Source organism: Chaetodon trifascialis, chromosome 18 (genome assembly GCF_039877785.1).
Source record: "Chaetodon trifascialis isolate fChaTrf1 chromosome 18, fChaTrf1.hap1, whole genome shotgun sequence".
Lineage (NCBI taxonomy): Eukaryota > Metazoa > Chordata > Actinopteri > Chaetodontiformes > Chaetodontidae > Chaetodon > Chaetodon trifascialis.
In genome coordinates this window covers 17,226,970-17,245,116 of record NC_092073.1, presented here as the reverse complement: position 1 = coordinate 17,245,116, position 18,147 = coordinate 17,226,970, and the positions used below count along the sequence as shown (strand labels likewise).

The following is an 18,147-nucleotide window of genomic DNA, read 5'->3' as shown; positions in this document are numbered from 1 at the left end:
TTGTGTGTGGGTGCTTTGAGACTCCCCTAATGTGGGAATTATCTGTAGCCAATCAGATGGCTTGCTCTGCCTCAGCCAATCACATAAGCGTAGATTCAAGGGTATGCGGTGTACATACCCACAGGTCAACCTGGTTTCTGCTCTCCACACGTAAGTGATAACTCTCATGTCAGGCATCATTAAGTATGTCTGAGTTATGAATAAGTTAGCTAGCTGGCTAATTTGGGTTGTCAATCAGCATTATATGGCTAACTTGTTAGCTAACGTTAGTATTAAATGCCACATCACTATTTAACATATACATTCATGCACCACAGGAGAGTTATCACTCACCTGTGGGGAGCAGACACCATGATGAGCCTGACCTTCAGGCAGCTGTTAGACACTCATGCTCTAATTCATTATCGCAGACTGTGGGTGGAACGCTATCACGTTAAACGATACCTTTGAATCTACGCTTACGTGACTGGCAGAAGAGGAAAGAACAAGCTCACAACAAATACACACAAACGCAGTAAATGTTCACACATTGGGCAGTTTGTAAATGCAGTTTCAACACTTTGTCTATAAATCCAAATATGCTGTTCATGAAATTGCAAATACTTTAATATACAGATATAAATTTAAAGCGAGAAATATTTGTGAACCTTTTTCTATACGTGGATCTGTTTTACATTTATACACAACTTATCTGTTTTCGTGTGCAGTGAAAATATTTATGTGGAGAAAGTCAACATTTGTGAATCCTTGCATTAATATTGACTCCGTAAAGCTTCAGTGTGTCTCACCAGAAGGTCATGGTGCACCCGGAGGCCGATTGCGTGAACCAGGGTCCTCGCAGAACAGCCCTTGGATAGACACTGGTGCTGTTCTTCACTATAAACATGAAGTGGCCTGCAGTGAGTGAGACAACAATTACTATTCAAACCATATTCAGCTTCTGCTTTATTACACACACACCCACATTGCTGCAAACACCTTGTTCCGCCAGACAGTGAATCACCTTTAAAAGAGCTAAAACCATTACAGATGCAGACAGTGAAGAGGTCCAATTACTATTCGACTAAACGCCTTCGCACGCTGTTGTTGTTGTTGCCGCCAGATGGGTCAATTTCAATACCTCTTGTTGTGGGATTTTTGTGCATGACGATATCTAGTGTGTATATCAAGAATCATGGGATAAACAAAACATAACCTGCTGACTGCAGTCGCCATGCCAACAGTGTCTTGTTGATGAGATGGGTCAGAGGACAACGGCGTGGCTTGTTTGTAACAGCCGGGCTGCAAATGTGCAAATAGCTGCGCTGTGAACAGTGATACGCAGAGGGGCATTTCATTTCACACATTTTCAGGCTGGAGAGCTGCACGCACGACACAAAGAAAGGCTGCAATGCCAAGAAAGAAAAACGTAGCCAAGGCACCTACAGAACACAAAGCATCATTTACACGGATTAAATGTAATGTTAGCGCTGTCTTGCTAATGAACTGCTAATTTTTGTATCGAAATTAAAATAAAGATGTCATTTAAAATTGGATAGATCTACACATGTGATTTAAGAGAGACTACATCCATGTTCCCTCTGCTGATGGAGTTTGCTTTGTGTGGTTTTTCTTGCGTGTAGTGCAGTCTATGTGACACTGCATCACATTTTCTCTACTGGACTTTTCTTCTTGCACACTGGGCCGCTTCAGTGGGCACTTAGGGGGCCATAGGGGGCATCCAAGAGGGCACTTTTGGAGGGTGTTCCTCAAACATGGGGTTGGCCATGGGAGCAACTGCCCTCCACAAATGTTTGGCGGTGCAGTGGTGATGCATTCATGAAAAGTCATTAAAACAGTTTGACAAGGAAAATGACAGCTGGTCAAGGGGAGGGTATGAACAGCAAGAATCCATAAATCCATTCCACCTGATGCTGTACAACATGAGCTGGTGCTGTGATGGAGTTGGATCATTTCCTTGGCTCATATTGGGTGCTTAACTGCCAAATAAGCAGTGTTTGAACACCACATTGCCTACACATTGTTGCACACAAGTTCTCTGAGTGGACACAATCATATTTTCTAATGCTTCAAACAGATGCTCCCACCAGGATACGTGCCATTCCACAAAGCTTGAAGGAAAAGATGCGCATAACTTCGGTTCACTGCCTGCACAGCCTCCAAATCTGAGCATCTTTTCACAGCATGTTCACACAAATGTACATAACAAGACAACAGATGGTGTTGCTGCATGGTGTTGTCACGTCAATGTACAACAGGATTCCTTGTTAAACCCATAAACACATCCTCAGATTTAAACATTTTCTGGAAGGGTGGAGAAAAGGCGATGAAGACGCAATGAGGCAGAATATACGGAAACATTTTGTGCTACATAAACCGACAAGAGACTAATATGGTGTTTCACTGTGAGCGCATTTCAGTGAATGATGTGGCGTTAACATGCAGAATGAGTACAGCACATGTCGATCTCCTTTCTATTATTCAGATGGCTGAGACAGCATTTTTTCCATGAATTGCTTATCTCTCAAAAACACACACAAAAAGGATTTTCTTTCCTTCCAGAAAAAACTTGATTTGATCTTTTCATAATATTATCTTTTGCCAGTTATTTCTGACCAAACACTGGGGACACACTGAAATCATCTTATCAGCTCATCACATTTCTTTTCTTATCCCACTGACTGGCAACTAACTGCATATTGCTAAAGGCAGCGCTGCTACTGAACATACGCGGTACGTTTGCTTCCTTACCATCGGTGCTGTTTGTAGAGTGGTCCAGAGGTGGTGGGTGGCCGTAGAAGTGTGGAGGCACCTCAACAGAAGAGCCCCTGACCCAGTCAAAGCCATCGCCAAGGGTGAGCTCGTACCAGCCACAAGAACCACCCTCGAAGTCACAGTTAGAGGCTGAACGAGCACAGAGGCAGGAAGTGATTGAGACTGAAATTCATTCTGAATTCTTGAAATTCAAGCTGTTTTCAAGGTCAAGAGTAACTTTCTAAATCTCAACTTTTAAACAAACATGGATGAAAAAAAGTCTTAAAGTGCTCAGAAAAACAGACATCTGAACATCTGTGTTCCATGACAACCTGAGCTCCATCTGCTGAGGGAGATTGTGTGATCTAATCTAAAGCTCCAGAAGGCCGTAAGTCACACTTCTCTGGCTTGGATGGACATGAAACCCTCCCAGTTAAATCAGTATAAAAGATTAATAGCTGCTGCAGAAAATATCTGGTCCTTTGATCAAAGAAAAGGTATAAGCCTCGGTACATAAAAACTTCCCGAGGAGCTTAAAATCTGTTACATGCGCCGCGAACAGGAATAAAAGCTGAAAATCACACTGGGGAAAAAAAACTGACAATCCAATCAACATCTTAAATCAATTCACTTTTGGATTCTGGGTGTATTTTGCATTAAGTCTGCAGCTCTGGCACCAGGTTTTATTCACAAATTCACTGATGAAGTGCTTTGAATTCACTATGGCTGTGACTGGCTTCCTCTCCATCGCAAAATTTAGACCCATCTGCCAATCAGATCGAAAAAAACTCATTTCTCAGAGACAAAATTATAATTGGTGGTCATAACATGAATCTCTGTGATCGTTACAGTATCCTGGAGAGAAAACATTAGAAAAGCGTGAGTTTGTTCACTCACTTAATTTCTAATAGAGGCATGAAAAAGCAGGGAGAAACTCTTTAGTGGGTGTTGAGAAGAGCAAACAATGAGTATCATGTCATGTTTTTAGAAAATGAAAGAAACCGCACAAAGGAGATAACATATTCTCTGTCAGCTGATTTTCATGAATAAGTAAGCCTGACTGGATCAATCTACAAACTATCGAGCCCTCGTTTCGCAGGGAGATTGTACCTGGTGGCAGACAGAACTTTATAGGTTTATAGGAAGCCAATCAAAACGCTGATGGTGTCATTATTCCACAGCTGTTACGATGTGCAATCAACATTTACTTCACGGTGATAAATTACAGCAAAAACTTGTCTGTTGCCAGTTTACATAAAGTTTCACATTCTCTATGAACTCATTTGTTGGGTTCTACTTCTCAGCACACACTGACGAAACAAATGTAAAAATAACAGAACATCAGATGGAAGTCTGCTTGGTACTGGAACAGGAAGCAGTCAGGTGTTTTCAACCACTTTCATCATACTGGCAGATTAAAATAAATCACCAAACTGCTCTCAGCCAAAAGTGCAAATAGACTGTGATTATTTGGCGACAAGGTTCTTACGGCAGCTGGCTTCGTCCTCTCCATCGGGACAATGTGGGGTGAAGTCACACACTTTGCTCTCCTCGATGCACCTCCCACTGCTGCAGGCAAACCAGGAGGGAGGGCAGACGGGAGGAGGGGGTGCAGTGCTCTCTGCAACAGAAATCAAAAGTGAAAGACGAATACGATCCACATTTTTAATGGAATTACCGCATTCAGTTGCAGGAGGCACTTTGAGAGCTATGAAAGCAGATGCAGACCCAAAGAGTTACAGTGGTTATCACAGACTGCTATCATGGGATTTTATCATTAAAAGAGCACTCATGGGAGCTCATGGCGGATTAATATAGATGAGTTCTGCTGCATCCAGAGAAAGTGAAGTACATTAGCCGTGTTAGGGAAGATTAGATTCAACTGTGGAGTAATGAATGAATGAAGTCCAGATACTTTGATCAATAGTACGTCCCAGACCCCATCGCTTAAATGAACTCAATTCCATTCCGCTTATGAGGAGACCTGGAAACATAAGTGAAAAATTGTCCACTTTTTAAATGGCTTTTGGCCGGCTATTAGAAATCAGCTCTTAAAGCGGTTTCTACTTTTAGATTTCTGCAGTGACTAACTTTGAAAGAGAAAAAAATTCACAGTCTTTAAAAGCGACAGACGGTGTCTGAAAATGTGTTTTCAGTTAATATGACTGATTAGACATCAGCAAGAGAAGATATCTGCTAAAATGATTAATTTACGGCAGAGATTCTGGAGAGTGGGCCAGAGAAGAGCTGACCAGGCATAATGACTGGGACTATCAGACAGGCATATACAGAGAAAGGATGGCCCTGATGAATCATATGGTGGCTTCTCAAAAAATATGAGAGACACAAAACACCCTTGGAGACACTCCCATATGCAAAGACTGTGATTTATAGTAACAGGGTGTAAAAGATGTGTCAAACCCAGCCTGAAAATACGATACACAATAACATGTTTCTGTCGCATTTTCAGCCCACATCCAGTAATTTATAGGCCAGTTTTCAATGATCATAGCGCCAGTTTTGTGACAGTGCACTTAATCTGAATTCATTGATGGCATGAACCCATAATTTTACGCAGTAGATGGGATGAATAATCAAGCACATGGGACATAAAGAATCCTATAGGTTACCATAATGGCGGGTAGTTAGCAATATTAGATATGAGCCATCTCTCAAAATCATTTCCTTGTCTTCCCTTGCCTGTACAGGTCAGGCTGCACATGCCAGTCATGCATAATTACCCTTTGCAGTGTAGTAAAGTGTTATAGTTATTTTAATGTGACACCCATTGTTTTTTTTTTCTCCAGCACTGGAGCTCAAGTTGGCTTCAGTTTAGGATGTCGCTCTATGCACCGCTGCTTGTATGATAACGCCAGCCTTGTTTTGCGAGCTGTGGAGCAGCCCACAAATCCACTGTTGGGAGCAGAAGACAGATGGAAGCTACGGGACCGAGTGCCAAGGTGACAGTGTCTCGTTTCATCCGCTCAGACATGCTAAACGTCTGGTGACGGTCCAGCACTTGTCCCTGTGTGTTTTGCTCTTATTTAACACACTTTACTCAACTTAAACCTGGCGGATGGAAGCTGTGAACAAGCTGCAAACAGTTGTACAGCCAGCAGACGTGGATTTAATCTAAAAATATTGATTATAGCAGCTTAAGTTACAGAAATTTGTCTCCGGAAACGATCCTCTACAAACAGAAATAACCTATTTAAACCACATGGGTAAAGAAACACTGGGTTTCCACAAATACAGTCCAACAGAGTGGCAGATGAGGGAACTAACACAGCAGGAATCAAAGGAACCAGCTCATTGTGGCTTTGGGTACCACTGGGGACGAACAGGAAATTTAAGCCTCCTGATTGGCTAAAAAGCGAGCACCCTTGCCGCTAACAAAAAAGATGCAACCTCTGCAAAATAAGTTCCACAGGTTAGACTGCTCGCCTGCACACCTTCCATGGGGATTTTAATAAATGAATGAGGAAGCTAGAGTTGCGATTGATTTTTAAAATTTACATATTCAGTAGAAATCTTTGCGATTCATTTAGCAAAAGTCCTTGGTGCAAAGGCTCCGACTACTGACATTAATCCTGCCTTTAGAGCAGCTCTGTTACCACTCTGGCACTGATGCTCCACCAGGGAGCCCTAAAAAAGCTGAAGGCCACGGGTTCTATCCCAAATGAGACAATAAAGAAAGTTCAACACTTGTTTCACAGGTAGAGAGCGTGGACATCATCCCATATTGGATGAATAATAGCACTTGTAAAGAAAAGCTGAAATACCCGTATATCACGCAGGCAACATGTAAAAATTGTCCAAAATGCCTCGTGGACGGTGCTTCATCAAATCCTCCTAGCAAGATGTTCAGCTGTATCACATTTATCACTGAGGTGCAGGCGGCGCGCTATAGCAGACATAAATAAACCCACAGAATGTGGCGCTGACTGTGCTCCATATTCAGTGCAGGGAAATGTGTCGTAAGCACTATTTTAATGATTCAGTTATTCTGTTGTGAATCTCATCCTGGACTTTAATGTCTCCCCCCGTTATCAGTATTCAAAACAAGTTTGTGGTGGTTCGTTTATGCGTGGCGATATTTCAGCATGTCGGGGTCTGAACGTGTCCTGTCTGTGTGGTGAGATGTTATTAATGGCAGCCGTACCAGGTGCAGTCACGCAGCCCGGACTGAAGGATAGGTCATCGATGGCCAGGACCTCAGAGGCTTCGCTGTCTGCTGAAAGCTGCCCTCGAATCAGCACCTGGTGGACACAGAAAGAGTCTTTTTATTGCCCTTCCACACAACCTGTCTTTGCGCATTGTGGCCGGTATGTGTGTTTGCCATGTGTGTCAACATGTGTGTGCTGGACTCATACTGACGCCCCCTGGGAAAAACCTACATCAGCTCTGTGACGCTGTGCATCGGCGCTTTGAGCTAAATGTTAACACCAGCATACCAACGTGCTGATGGCGGCCTACAGGGTGGAAAATCTAATGACACCCTGTATTGTGGTGGGAATATTTTGGAGTTGGGGAGGGGGGCGGCTGAACAAGGCTGTTAGAGGGTTAACATCGATGGCTGTGTTGAGGCCAAGTGTTTTAAATATCCTGGACCAAAAGAATGTCAGCCACAGGCAAGTCAAGAACATATGTAAAAGCAACGGACACCGTGGCTTCACTATTCCTCAGCTTTGTTTCCAGTATCAGGTCGGTGGTCCTGAATTCAGCTGAGATGGCTTTCACAGTGTTCCTCCAGAAGGCTAACTTCGGACGCCGTGTTGCTTTCCTTGGCAGTAGCCTCAGTGCAGATCTTCTTGCTTTCATTTACCAGCCATATTTCTTTCATATGTCAACTGTAGGATGCTGATGAGCTGAAGTCAAATTTCAGGGCCGGGAGCAAGATTCAAACTGCGTCTACGCCATCTGCCCTCAAACCAGAAGTCAGCAAAAAAAGATTTCACCCTGAGTAAGACATTAATGTGTGTAGTGACTTTCATGGCGATCTGTGCAGTAGAGACATTTGACTAAAAGCTACGCACCCAGAAAGGCATCATCATCTGGGAAACATAAGTTTTGTACCAGTCCATCTAATAGTTGTTGAGATTGTTCAGTTACCCCAAAGCCATGATGCTAACTAGCTAAAAACATCACATTTTCTCTGACTGTCACAGCGCTAATATCAAAGCTGCACTGATCAAAGTCCACAGAGCAGCTTTATCTCGACCAGAGGAGGTTTACAGCCCGTTATGACTGATCTAAACAAACAGTGGGTGTGTCGTCATGTGTGGTGAGTAAATGCACTCAAATGCACAATTGGTGATACTTGTCAGCTGGTATTTCTTCTCTTTCCTCCAGAACTGGACTTTGAGGCCATTAAAAGTACAATCTGTGAGATGATAGCAGTGAGTGTACATAACTCTGTATTTAGGATTTCACAGCCAAACCGGTGAGTTTATCTGATGCAGACAATGAACTCTCACTCTCAGAAAATCCTGTTTTTATCCGCGGAGTCACTTAGCTCTACAAAATACTCTTTCATAGATTTTCCGCGTTTTTGCTTCAAGCTTTAGGTCAAATCTTTATAATATTGTGCACACAGCTGTCCAAAGAAAAGGTTTCTACGACACAACTAGAGAACAACCTGTTCAACAACCGCATGAAAAAGTGCAGATCGTTAAGCAAACTGACTGAAATTGGAATCACCCGAAATCACAGTGGTAAATAAAAACCCAATTAACCTAACTGCCTTTAAAACAGGAAGTAGATTAATGGAGGGGAAAGTGATTGTTGGCAGAGAGCTGACCTCCCTTTACCCCTAACTCTGGTTTAGCCATGTTATGAAACTGGTCTGGCTGCAGTTGGAGACAGATGGTGAAGGCAGAGAAGAGGAGAACAGCAGCGCACTGTCATTGTCTGAGGATATAGAAAGGACACGAGCAGCAGGCTTCAGGAGTCCAGATGGCCTGTGAAGGGTCCAGTTGGGTCAGTACCCCCTCACTGCACATAAATGGCTGCTGTTGCGCAGCTCATTTCTGCTGAGACGACTTCTTCAGTTTCACTTACACTCTACATCTTCCACGGTATATTTTAACATGCAATGAAAATATCAACACATATGGCGGCCTTTGAACAGTCCTTGTGCATGTTGCATATCAGCCTACAGCATAGCCTACTGTGCAACACAATATGGTGTAATTCAATCAGATGATGTCAGATATAAACTATACATTGACAACATTTTCAGTTAGACATTAGCAAACAATCGCTAGTTGACCAACTGAAAAGACGAAGAAAAAAGTTCATTAGTTCATTAGTTAGTTCTAATTGTGTTTTCTGATGACCTAATGGATTTAAGTTCAGTATTCGCTCTCCTTCTAGCTCTGCTTTGGTCTCCACCATCTCCACTGTGTTCACCAGCTAGATGCTAACTTTGTGGTGTGTGGTTTGGGGTTTGGTAGGTAGCATACACTCAGTTTTTGACATACATATAGTTAGGTTTTGATTTTAGAATATATTATTTCCGGCTAAAACAACACAAAAGCTTCCTGAACAAAAGAGTGTATGATGACAATCCTTCTAAAGACTACGAAGAATTAAGAGAGCGAAGAAGAACACTTGGCTGTGCATATATATAACTGAGTGATGTGACTACAGTAACTGTATTAGCTATTAAAATAATTTCTGAATGTTACAGACCTGAAAACTGTCATTGCTGGAAAACTTAATCACCGTCCTCGACCATTTTCCCGTCTGTGGCTGTGTGGAGTTTTCCCACACCTCTGTGCTCTGACCCAGAGTCTGAACCAGGACCTGAAGATCTCCATCTTTTGCCCCAACATAATGGTAGAAACTCATCTACGGAAAGAAAAGGCAGGATGTCACCAGCTGCTGTCATGTGGCTGTTGAGGATTTTGTCTGCATGTCAGAGATTTAGTTACCTGGCAGGTCTGACTGGGCAGGAAGACGGGACTGTCCAGGTCTGCTGTGGTTCTGTTTCCTCCGACAGGTAGAAGGGACAGGAAATGTGCTGACGGAGAGAGAAGTGTGGGGGTGCAGGTATGGACAAATATGAATAAAACAGGTACAGCGCAAGGTGAAGGTTGTTAATTCATGAAACGGCGGATGTCAAACGCTCCCACCTGATGTGTTGTTGGTGTGGACATGTTTGAGTCCCGGGGCCTCAGTTGTTCTGATCCAACGCGCCTCCGAGCTCTGGACCAGGTCACAGAATCCCTCCTCAAAGTCACACCTCTTATATCCCGAGCCTTCAACAGAAAACGTGTTTCACCCTGAATATATATTGTGCCGTGAATGTGTGTCCTGGGATTAGGCTGTGGTTTCTACACACCATAAAGATTCGTCAACTCGGCAGCGCTCAGGAACTAAGTGGCTTCTCATTTTGAGCAGGGGCTCTTATTTGGCTTTATGGCCAAATGTGCAACAAGGGACAATAAAGCATTAGTGGTAATACTGTATTTTCAGAGGTAGCCAGGCAGGATCAGCAATGACGCAACAACGAATTACATTTCTATTTTAAGACATATAAAGAATTTAATTTAGCTGCATTTCTTGGCTGCCGTGGTTTTTGGGAACACTGTTAAAAATTGTGCTCATATCAGTGAAGCTTTTAGTTTGCATCCAAGCCACCATTCAACTTCGCATTCATCTGTATGTCGTTCATCTGCAAAAGAAATTCTGCCACCAATTACAAATATGTTTATGATGATTTTCTTTATTGCTTATATTTTCTTATATTTTAGTCCTGATAATAACCACTCTGCCTTTCACCGCACTGCACACTGCACTTATTTATCTGATGATAAGACTGAAGATTCAACTATAGCCTCAAAAGTCTACTCTTAGGCTTTTGTAAACTTCAAAAGCAACAGTCAAGTGAGAAAGTCACTGTTAACAGACGTGTGTTGCTGTTGTGGCTCATTAGAGGATACAAAGACATTGTTTAAACTGAACTTCATCCTTTAAGTTCTTCAGTAGTTTTGTTACAGAAATAAACCGATGGTGTGAGTCTAAGTGGAAGGCAATTAAACATCATGGATATGTTGTGTCCAATTAGTGAAACACCTGCACACCTTCGCCATAGAGAGGCAGTTCTCTCTCCACGTCAGCGTCAGTCCCCTCGAAATTTTGCTTTCACGTCACATTTAAGCAAACAATGAGCCGCATCACTTTTTGTTTTTCTCTAATCTGCTCTCTTCTCTCAGCGTCATGCGAGTTTAGCTTATTAGACTGGAGATTTTCCTGCTTTACTCACAGTTTTCCTCATCGCTGCCATCTCCACAGTCGTCAGTGAAGTCACACACACAGTCCTCAGGCACACATAATCCCTGAGAGCAGGTAAACTCCTCAGTCAAACAGGCAGACACGGGGGAAAAAACCAGAGAGAAGGCCAACAGCAGCCACACCGAGCCCAGCCGCAACGTCATGAGCCTGGTTATTGTTTGTCCTTTAACGTCTAACGCCTTCCCTTCACCTCCAGGTAAAGCATTTTGTTGTTAAGACATGAGGAAGAACTTCTGTCAAAGTAGAGATTTCCTTCACCGTGTACACTTTACTCGGACTGATCCTGTGCGTGTGTTCAGGCTGTTAGCAATCTGAAAAGGGTCATAAATGGCTTTTATGGCTGTTACTCAATAAGGTCACTTTGCCACTTTGCATGTTGCTGTATTTAACAAGGACACATGTCATTACAGAAAACAAGAAATGAATACAATTCTCTAGAGTCTTGGTGGTGCTGTCCTCTTGATATGGGTTTACACTTATAAAAAGCGAAGATTAGCAATAAAATAGGTGATTACAATTGGAGATACATGGTTTTCACTGGACAGGAAGGGCATGAAAAACTGTAATCTATAAAGTAACTAGTGACTGAAGCTGTCAGTTTAAAGAAGTGGAGAAAAAAGTACAATATTAGCCTCTGAGATTTAATGGAGAAGAAGTGTAAAGTAGAAACACTGAAGTACAAGTACGTCAGTACTTAAGTAACTTGAGTAAATGTATTTTGTTACATTCCATCACTGACGACTACTCGTGCTACCACTACTATAATAATGTGGTTTATATGCTTTTTTTCCTCCAAAGCTAAAGGAAAAATGGCACTTGGGTTGGGAGCAGAGCCAAAAAAAAGTCTACCTTTAAGATCGATAGCCTCAAACACAAAAGGTAAAAAAAATATGGTACTACAGTGCGTGCATGCACAGCAAAGCCACAAGGTAAAGGAGAGAAATCAAAAAGCTGTCCGCTGCTAGAACTGAACACTGCCAGGCAGACAGGAGAGCACAAACGGCTTTTAAATAACCACTGCTAATAATAACAACACAAAATTTAATGGCAAAACTGAAGAGTCTGCACAAAGCCCATTGTTTCCAACAAGATAAAACACATTACCACTAATTACAAGTAATACTAATTACAGTACTGCAGGTATAACAAGGAAGAGATGAGCTGAGTTCAGAATATGAACTGCCATAAGAGGATCATTAACTGGGTCCAGCAGGGCTCAGCCTCACTTTACAGTGAGGCATAATTTCATTTCACAGCAATCAATAAAGACAAGACCTTAAAACAGACAAGCAGCAAGCCAATACAAGAGCTGCTGTAGTTCAAATGAAATTAACCTTGAGAGAAAAGGCGGGCTTGACAGCTCCATGAGGGACGAGGGAGCAGTGGAACAAGGAAAAGATCATGTCTATATTGACCTCTATTGGCAGTGGGAGTGAGGGTGTATAGAGTGCGGCTGGCAGCATGTTGAGACTCTGCCACGTGTAATGCAGAAGGCCACAGACTGAAATGTGTCCTGTTGTTTCTGAATACCAAACCTCAACTAGCCACTTTGAATAACAGTGTTAGGATACAAAAATATATAGAGCGGAAGAGAATATAAGGTCAGGATGATTAGATGCTAATCATCTTATTCCAATTTTAACATGTAACAGGGAGGTGCCAGAGTACACAGTGGTCAAACATGATGACTCATGACCACAATTAGCTGATCTCAACAAGGGGGAGTCATTAACATCTGCCGGCAAAGAGTTGAGCCAACAGGGCAGCACAAAGCTGACTTCATTTTTGAGTAAATAAAGCTGGGAGTCCATTAAAAACAATTATTTTCAGACAGGCTCATAATACTCAGTGCAGCAGGTTATAAAAGCAGTCAATCACTCTACTCACTGGATTAAAATGGGACTTCACATAAAGAATATTCAGTGCAGTGTAGTCCGGGAGCTGAAGATGCCGGTGAAAAATAAACACTAAGAAGTCAACAGCTATGCTAACAGCCCTGTGGTGCTGCACCTAGGCATGTGCTTTGAGCCAATGCTAACGTCAGCATGCTAACATGCTCAGAAAGACAATGCTAGCATGCTGAAGCTAAGCAGGTATAATGTTGACAATGCTCATCGTCTTACTTTAGTGTGTCAGCACTGGTTAGGAAGAGACACTGAAGAAAAGTCTGCTGAAAATCAGAATGTCCTTCACTGCAATCCATCCAACAGTTGCTGAGGTTTGAGAAAAGAAGTGGATCAAACAACAGACTGGCATTGCCATGCATGGATCCACCCCTCTATCATCAGAAAAATGCTCTTCTGTTCATTTATTTCCTTCCTCTTCCATTTTGAATCTTATGAATTCTTAAGAGCTCTTGTTTGATTCACCTTCAGCACTTTAAGCACTTAATAAGATAAATTTATCACTGATGGCACTGGTGTGACCCCCTACAACCATTTGTCAAAGATCTGAACTAATCTGTTTCACACACATAGTCTTGTACATATTAAAACAAAGACGTGATTAAATCCTGTTCCCGTTTCCAACCAGACGGATTGTCTTCGACCTCAAATGTCTGCCCCTCTGTTGATGTTTCATCTGAGTAATGATGAGTGGGAGGTTACCCTCACACACTCACTGATAGCAATGGAAAAAAAATGGAGTTAAAAATCCCATTATCTCACAGGTTTAGAAAAAACACAGAGCGACTGTGCTGAATAGAAAGTCAGGATGTAGAAAGAAATGCTGCCTGGTGACATTTTTTTAAATGTAGGACTGAAACGAATCAGTCTGTTGTAGGAAAGACAAAAAGAAAACAATCAATGAAATCTCAATGAAGTACACACTTTACGTTCCCACACATATTTCCATTCAGCAGCAGTAGGAAAGCTGTGCAACTGTGTTTTTACAGGAACTGTGGCTCTAGCAGAGCAACAGAAAGTTGTGTTGCCTCATCATTCGTCTTCATAATGGCTTTCTTCCTACCCTGGCACCTTGCGACAGTCTGTTAATTAGAACTTATTGACAGCGAAGCACATTTGCATGACACTTTGAATGCAGCCATTCTGCTTTCACAGTCTTGCTCAAGCCGTGGAGCACCTGCTAATCTTCCTCCAACCTGAATCCAGTGATTCACTGCTGAGTGGAGTCATCATAACAGCTGGGGTTTAATCTTAACGCTGTACGTGATGCCTCACTCAGCCCCTCCAATCTACACAGTATGAGAGGGAAGATCCTGCAGTGCTCTGTGATGTGTGATTGTGCACAAAGCGGCCAACAAAGCATTGACAAATGAGAGGCAGAAACCCAGACTGCATTAAGCATCCCAGTCTTATGCAACAAATTTGCCAGATCCTTGTCCTTCCACAATGCTGCCACCTGTCAGTATTTAAGAGCCACTCTACCAAAATACCTGCACCTTACAGGAAACCAGTTAGTCATCAGTCATGCTATTCATCTCAAGCCCCCTGCAGGCGACCAGACTTTATTTTTAAAGATATACTTCACACCAACACAACAGCATTGGTGGAGGAAGTATCGAGATTATTTAAGTCAGCCTGTCACCACCAGAAAAACAGCCGTGTATGTCGTCTGTGCAAGCAGGTTATTACAGCCCATATTAACGTCTATTGAAAGTAATGCATCAAATCATGATAAAGTCTTTGGAGGGCAAAGAACCTGTCCTTCTCTCCCTCTGGTCATTAGACCTCAAAAGGAAATCACTGGAGTAAATACAGCTTGATTGCCGAGCGTTTTGTCAGACAGGAGCAGAAGAGAGGTTTTATAGAGGCAATCCAAAACGATCATCTGATCTGATTTAACAGGCATTTTCTCCACAGTAACTTTAACCTTTAAACTTCTTCTCAAAACATAAATCTGATACAGTCTCAGTGCTGTCTACTCTATCACGAAAAGTATGATCCTATTGCAGAGAAATAAAAAGGAGTACAACAACCTTTTTGATATTCAAGTGCTGCAGCGGATAAATTATAAAGGGAAAACGACAGAATCCTTGACCATGGCAGCCCTGTGCGTGAGAGTGTGTGTGAGTGTGTGTGTGTGTGAATAACGAGCTGACATCAGGGCCGAATTCATGCAGTATTTGCTGTGATTAAGGCATTTACATCCATTTGTCATGCACGGAGAAGCACTGAGTCTGTGTGGTTATAACCATGTGCAGGTCAACACGCAGCCGTCTGTATCCAGGTCTACAATGACAACTGCTACATGTAGGACTGCTTCTATACATGATCAGCAATACAGACATGGAATTAGAAATGCTGCCATAGTGGAACAAAATGTCAAGGCTCATACGAACCATGTCTGCGGTTCAGGTTGACAGGTGATTGATGTGGGTTCGCAGCTGCTGTGCTGGATTCATGTTTATCTTGTCCATCACATCAGTGGCATCAGACCTCCTGCTTCCTCAGGCCTGTAATGATTAAAAAAGGCTGTTTTCTTAGGTCTTGTTCAGACTGCCAAACCAAATCTGTTTTTTTTAGCTATATCTAGATTGTATCCATCTTGATTTTAGAAAGTCTGGACAGCAAGAACCACATGAAATAACTTTTGCAAATGGAATCCAAGCCACATTTGAGGTGATGAAATGCAATTCAAATGGGATTTCTGCAGCCGCATCTCAGTCCAGATGCTCTGGTCGCTCAAATTGGATGTTGAAGTGCATTTTGCATCGCAATCTGACAACAAATCCAGAGTGATGGAAGTGCATCAGAGCAGCTGAGCAGAATCCACGGTGCTACTAGCAGAGCAATGGAGGGCAACACAGAGAACAATAGTCCAGAACAATAGACCATGCAATAAACTGTCTGATGGCACTTTGGTGGGAAGCGCCTGTTCAGGCAATGCTAGAGTTTCTCATGTTTTTATGTTGTAAAGCCACATCTTCAGCGTGCATAGTTACTGATGCCTACATTGTTAAATCAGCAGCCCACACAGGTTGGTTTTTGATGTCTGGACACACAAATCCCATCTGAACACTTGGAAATAACAGTGTGGACAGTCTAAAAGGCTTTGAGAGACAAAACAACAAAGTCTTTGTTGAATTTCTCTCTAGTACAGAGATGTTTCACAGAGATGAAAATTTCATGTAGAATATCTCATGCTCTGTCTTCTCCTAAAGCTCCAAGATTTCCAGGGATGGTACAGACTTAAAGATATTTCTCCATAAAGCACATTCTCACAATAAATGTGTGGTGTGCCCCAGGGGTCAAATCTTGGTCCATTCTTATTCTCTGTGCTTGTGGTCCTCCATGACAACAAAATATATCATGAGGCCTTATTGTTGATGAAGGTAAACAATACAGTATATCTCTCTTTCTCTAAAACTTATGTATGGCAAAACCGAATATTTTTTTCCTTGGGCTATATGCTATTTTTCACAATTAGCCAAAATGAATTATCTATATCTAGGAAAAATTCAATTCCAGTCTAGATTTCAAGCTATTTACATTCAACTAAGAAACACTGCAAATATCAAACCTTTTGTTCAGCTAAGACTGTTGTCACTCATGCCTTTATTGTTGTTATGGTTTGCAATGTGAACCCCAACACAGAACACAGACAGGGAAACTGATAAGGTTTAAACGGCTTGCAAAGGAGCAAGCAGACTTGTACTCATCCTAAGTACAAGGGAAAGACAGTCAGTTCAATTTAGGAATACAGTATAAAGAACAGATTACTAACCCTAGAGGCCTGCAGTGTGTCTCTACCGCTGAAGCGGAAGCAATGATCCAGCGACAAGTGGGAGTGGAGCCGGCGTTGATATACTGCCAGGCTGATGGGCTGATGGACAGCAGGTGGGGAGGTTCAACAGGTGTGCCTCATCAGCAGGGATCCAGGAGCCAGGGGAGTGAAAGAGGGATTGCCAAGACCACACCACAGACACAGGCATGCAGGGGACAAAGGGAAGGGGGAAACATAAGGAAGCAAAGGAAAAAAAAAAAAACTGGGATATGATGCCTCTACCTCAACCGATCGAACACAAACAAGACATAGATCACACACTTCCTTGCTGTCCGATTTAAACATGTTACCTTTGACTGACAAAGCATTTGCATGACATGGTCAGGTGGCTCCTCGTGCCCTCAGAGAAGTTATCCCTGGGAGAAGCCACAGCTCCTCAGAGCGGAGACTTCCAAGGCCACGACTGAAAACTATCTGTGAGTGTATAACTGATTTTACTAGCCTCTGAATTTGAAACAGCTTTCCTCAAGGCCTAAGAAATGCTTCTTCAGCATGTTCTCAAAATTCATTTCGAAATGCCCTGTATGCCCTCTGCCTTTCATGCCTTATCTATCATAGGGAGATGACAGGGAGTTGAGAAAGAAAGATGGAGAATGGCATGCGACAAAGGTCTTGAACCAGACTCATACTGGGGATGTCACGATCCACGATCTGTGCCCCAAACCTCTAAACCACCAGGGCACCTAATGTCCATATTTATACTTTTTGTTTGTGTGTTTGTTTACATCTGTACAAATTCTGTGGTTGGTTGGTGTTGTACCTTGACTGATTCAGTGTAGATATGCAGGAATTGCAGCATTACAGCATTTTATTGCTACAACAAAGTATTAAGCTAGCTCTGCTTTTAGCACTGGCAACAGACTGCAATGCTCCTCACCCAGAACAAAGTTTAGACAAAATATGTCAAAATGTCTCAGCACCATTAGCTCTGTCTTTGCTCCACTGGTTTGGATGATTTGGGTGATGCACTCTTCTTAGTCTGGAAAAGTCTGAGGTGGGTAGTTCAGGGTTTTGGGTAGCATGTTCCCTGTTGTGTGTGTGTGAAGTTCACTGGTAAAGGTTCAAGGAGTTCCTGACCGATTCTGACGGAGACAGTGCTTCCTCTCCTCAATGCCCTTGATGTGTCCCGCCAGGAGGAGCTTTTAACTTGTCAAAGTCAATATTTCACTTTTCTTACTGGCTCATTTCAAGGGCACCGCTTACCAAGTTGAAACATGTGGAGAGTTCTTAAAAGAGGTGAAATATTTCTGATTTTACTTGACAAGATTTTTTTTTTTTTTTAGACATGGTTACATGAATATTTTCATCGTCTTATAAAATCATCATTGGTCAAGCAAATTTCAGTGCTCA

The 18,147-nt window shown here is 42.4% G+C and overlaps 1 protein-coding gene across 1 annotated transcript in view; it reads right to left on the bottom strand.

Annotated features, from left to right (window-relative positions):
• Positions 1 to 11,195, bottom strand: part of malrd1 (MAM and LDL receptor class A domain containing 1) — a 48,482-nt gene extending 37,287 nt beyond the window's left edge. Inside the window, exons 1-8 of the mRNA XM_070986480.1 lie at positions 11,024 to 11,195; positions 9,891 to 10,016; positions 9,690 to 9,778; positions 9,448 to 9,606; positions 6,917 to 7,013; positions 4,244 to 4,375; positions 2,752 to 2,904; positions 789 to 894 (exon numbers count right to left, since the gene is read on the bottom strand). Coding sequence (XP_070842581.1) covers positions 789 to 894; positions 2,752 to 2,904; positions 4,244 to 4,375; positions 6,917 to 7,013; positions 9,448 to 9,606; positions 9,690 to 9,778; positions 9,891 to 10,016; positions 11,024 to 11,195 — 1,034 coding nt within the window. The remainder of the gene's footprint in view (positions 1 to 788; positions 895 to 2,751; positions 2,905 to 4,243; positions 4,376 to 6,916; positions 7,014 to 9,447; positions 9,607 to 9,689; positions 9,779 to 9,890; positions 10,017 to 11,023) is intronic.
• Between the last annotated feature and the right edge of the window lie 6,952 nt (positions 11,196 to 18,147).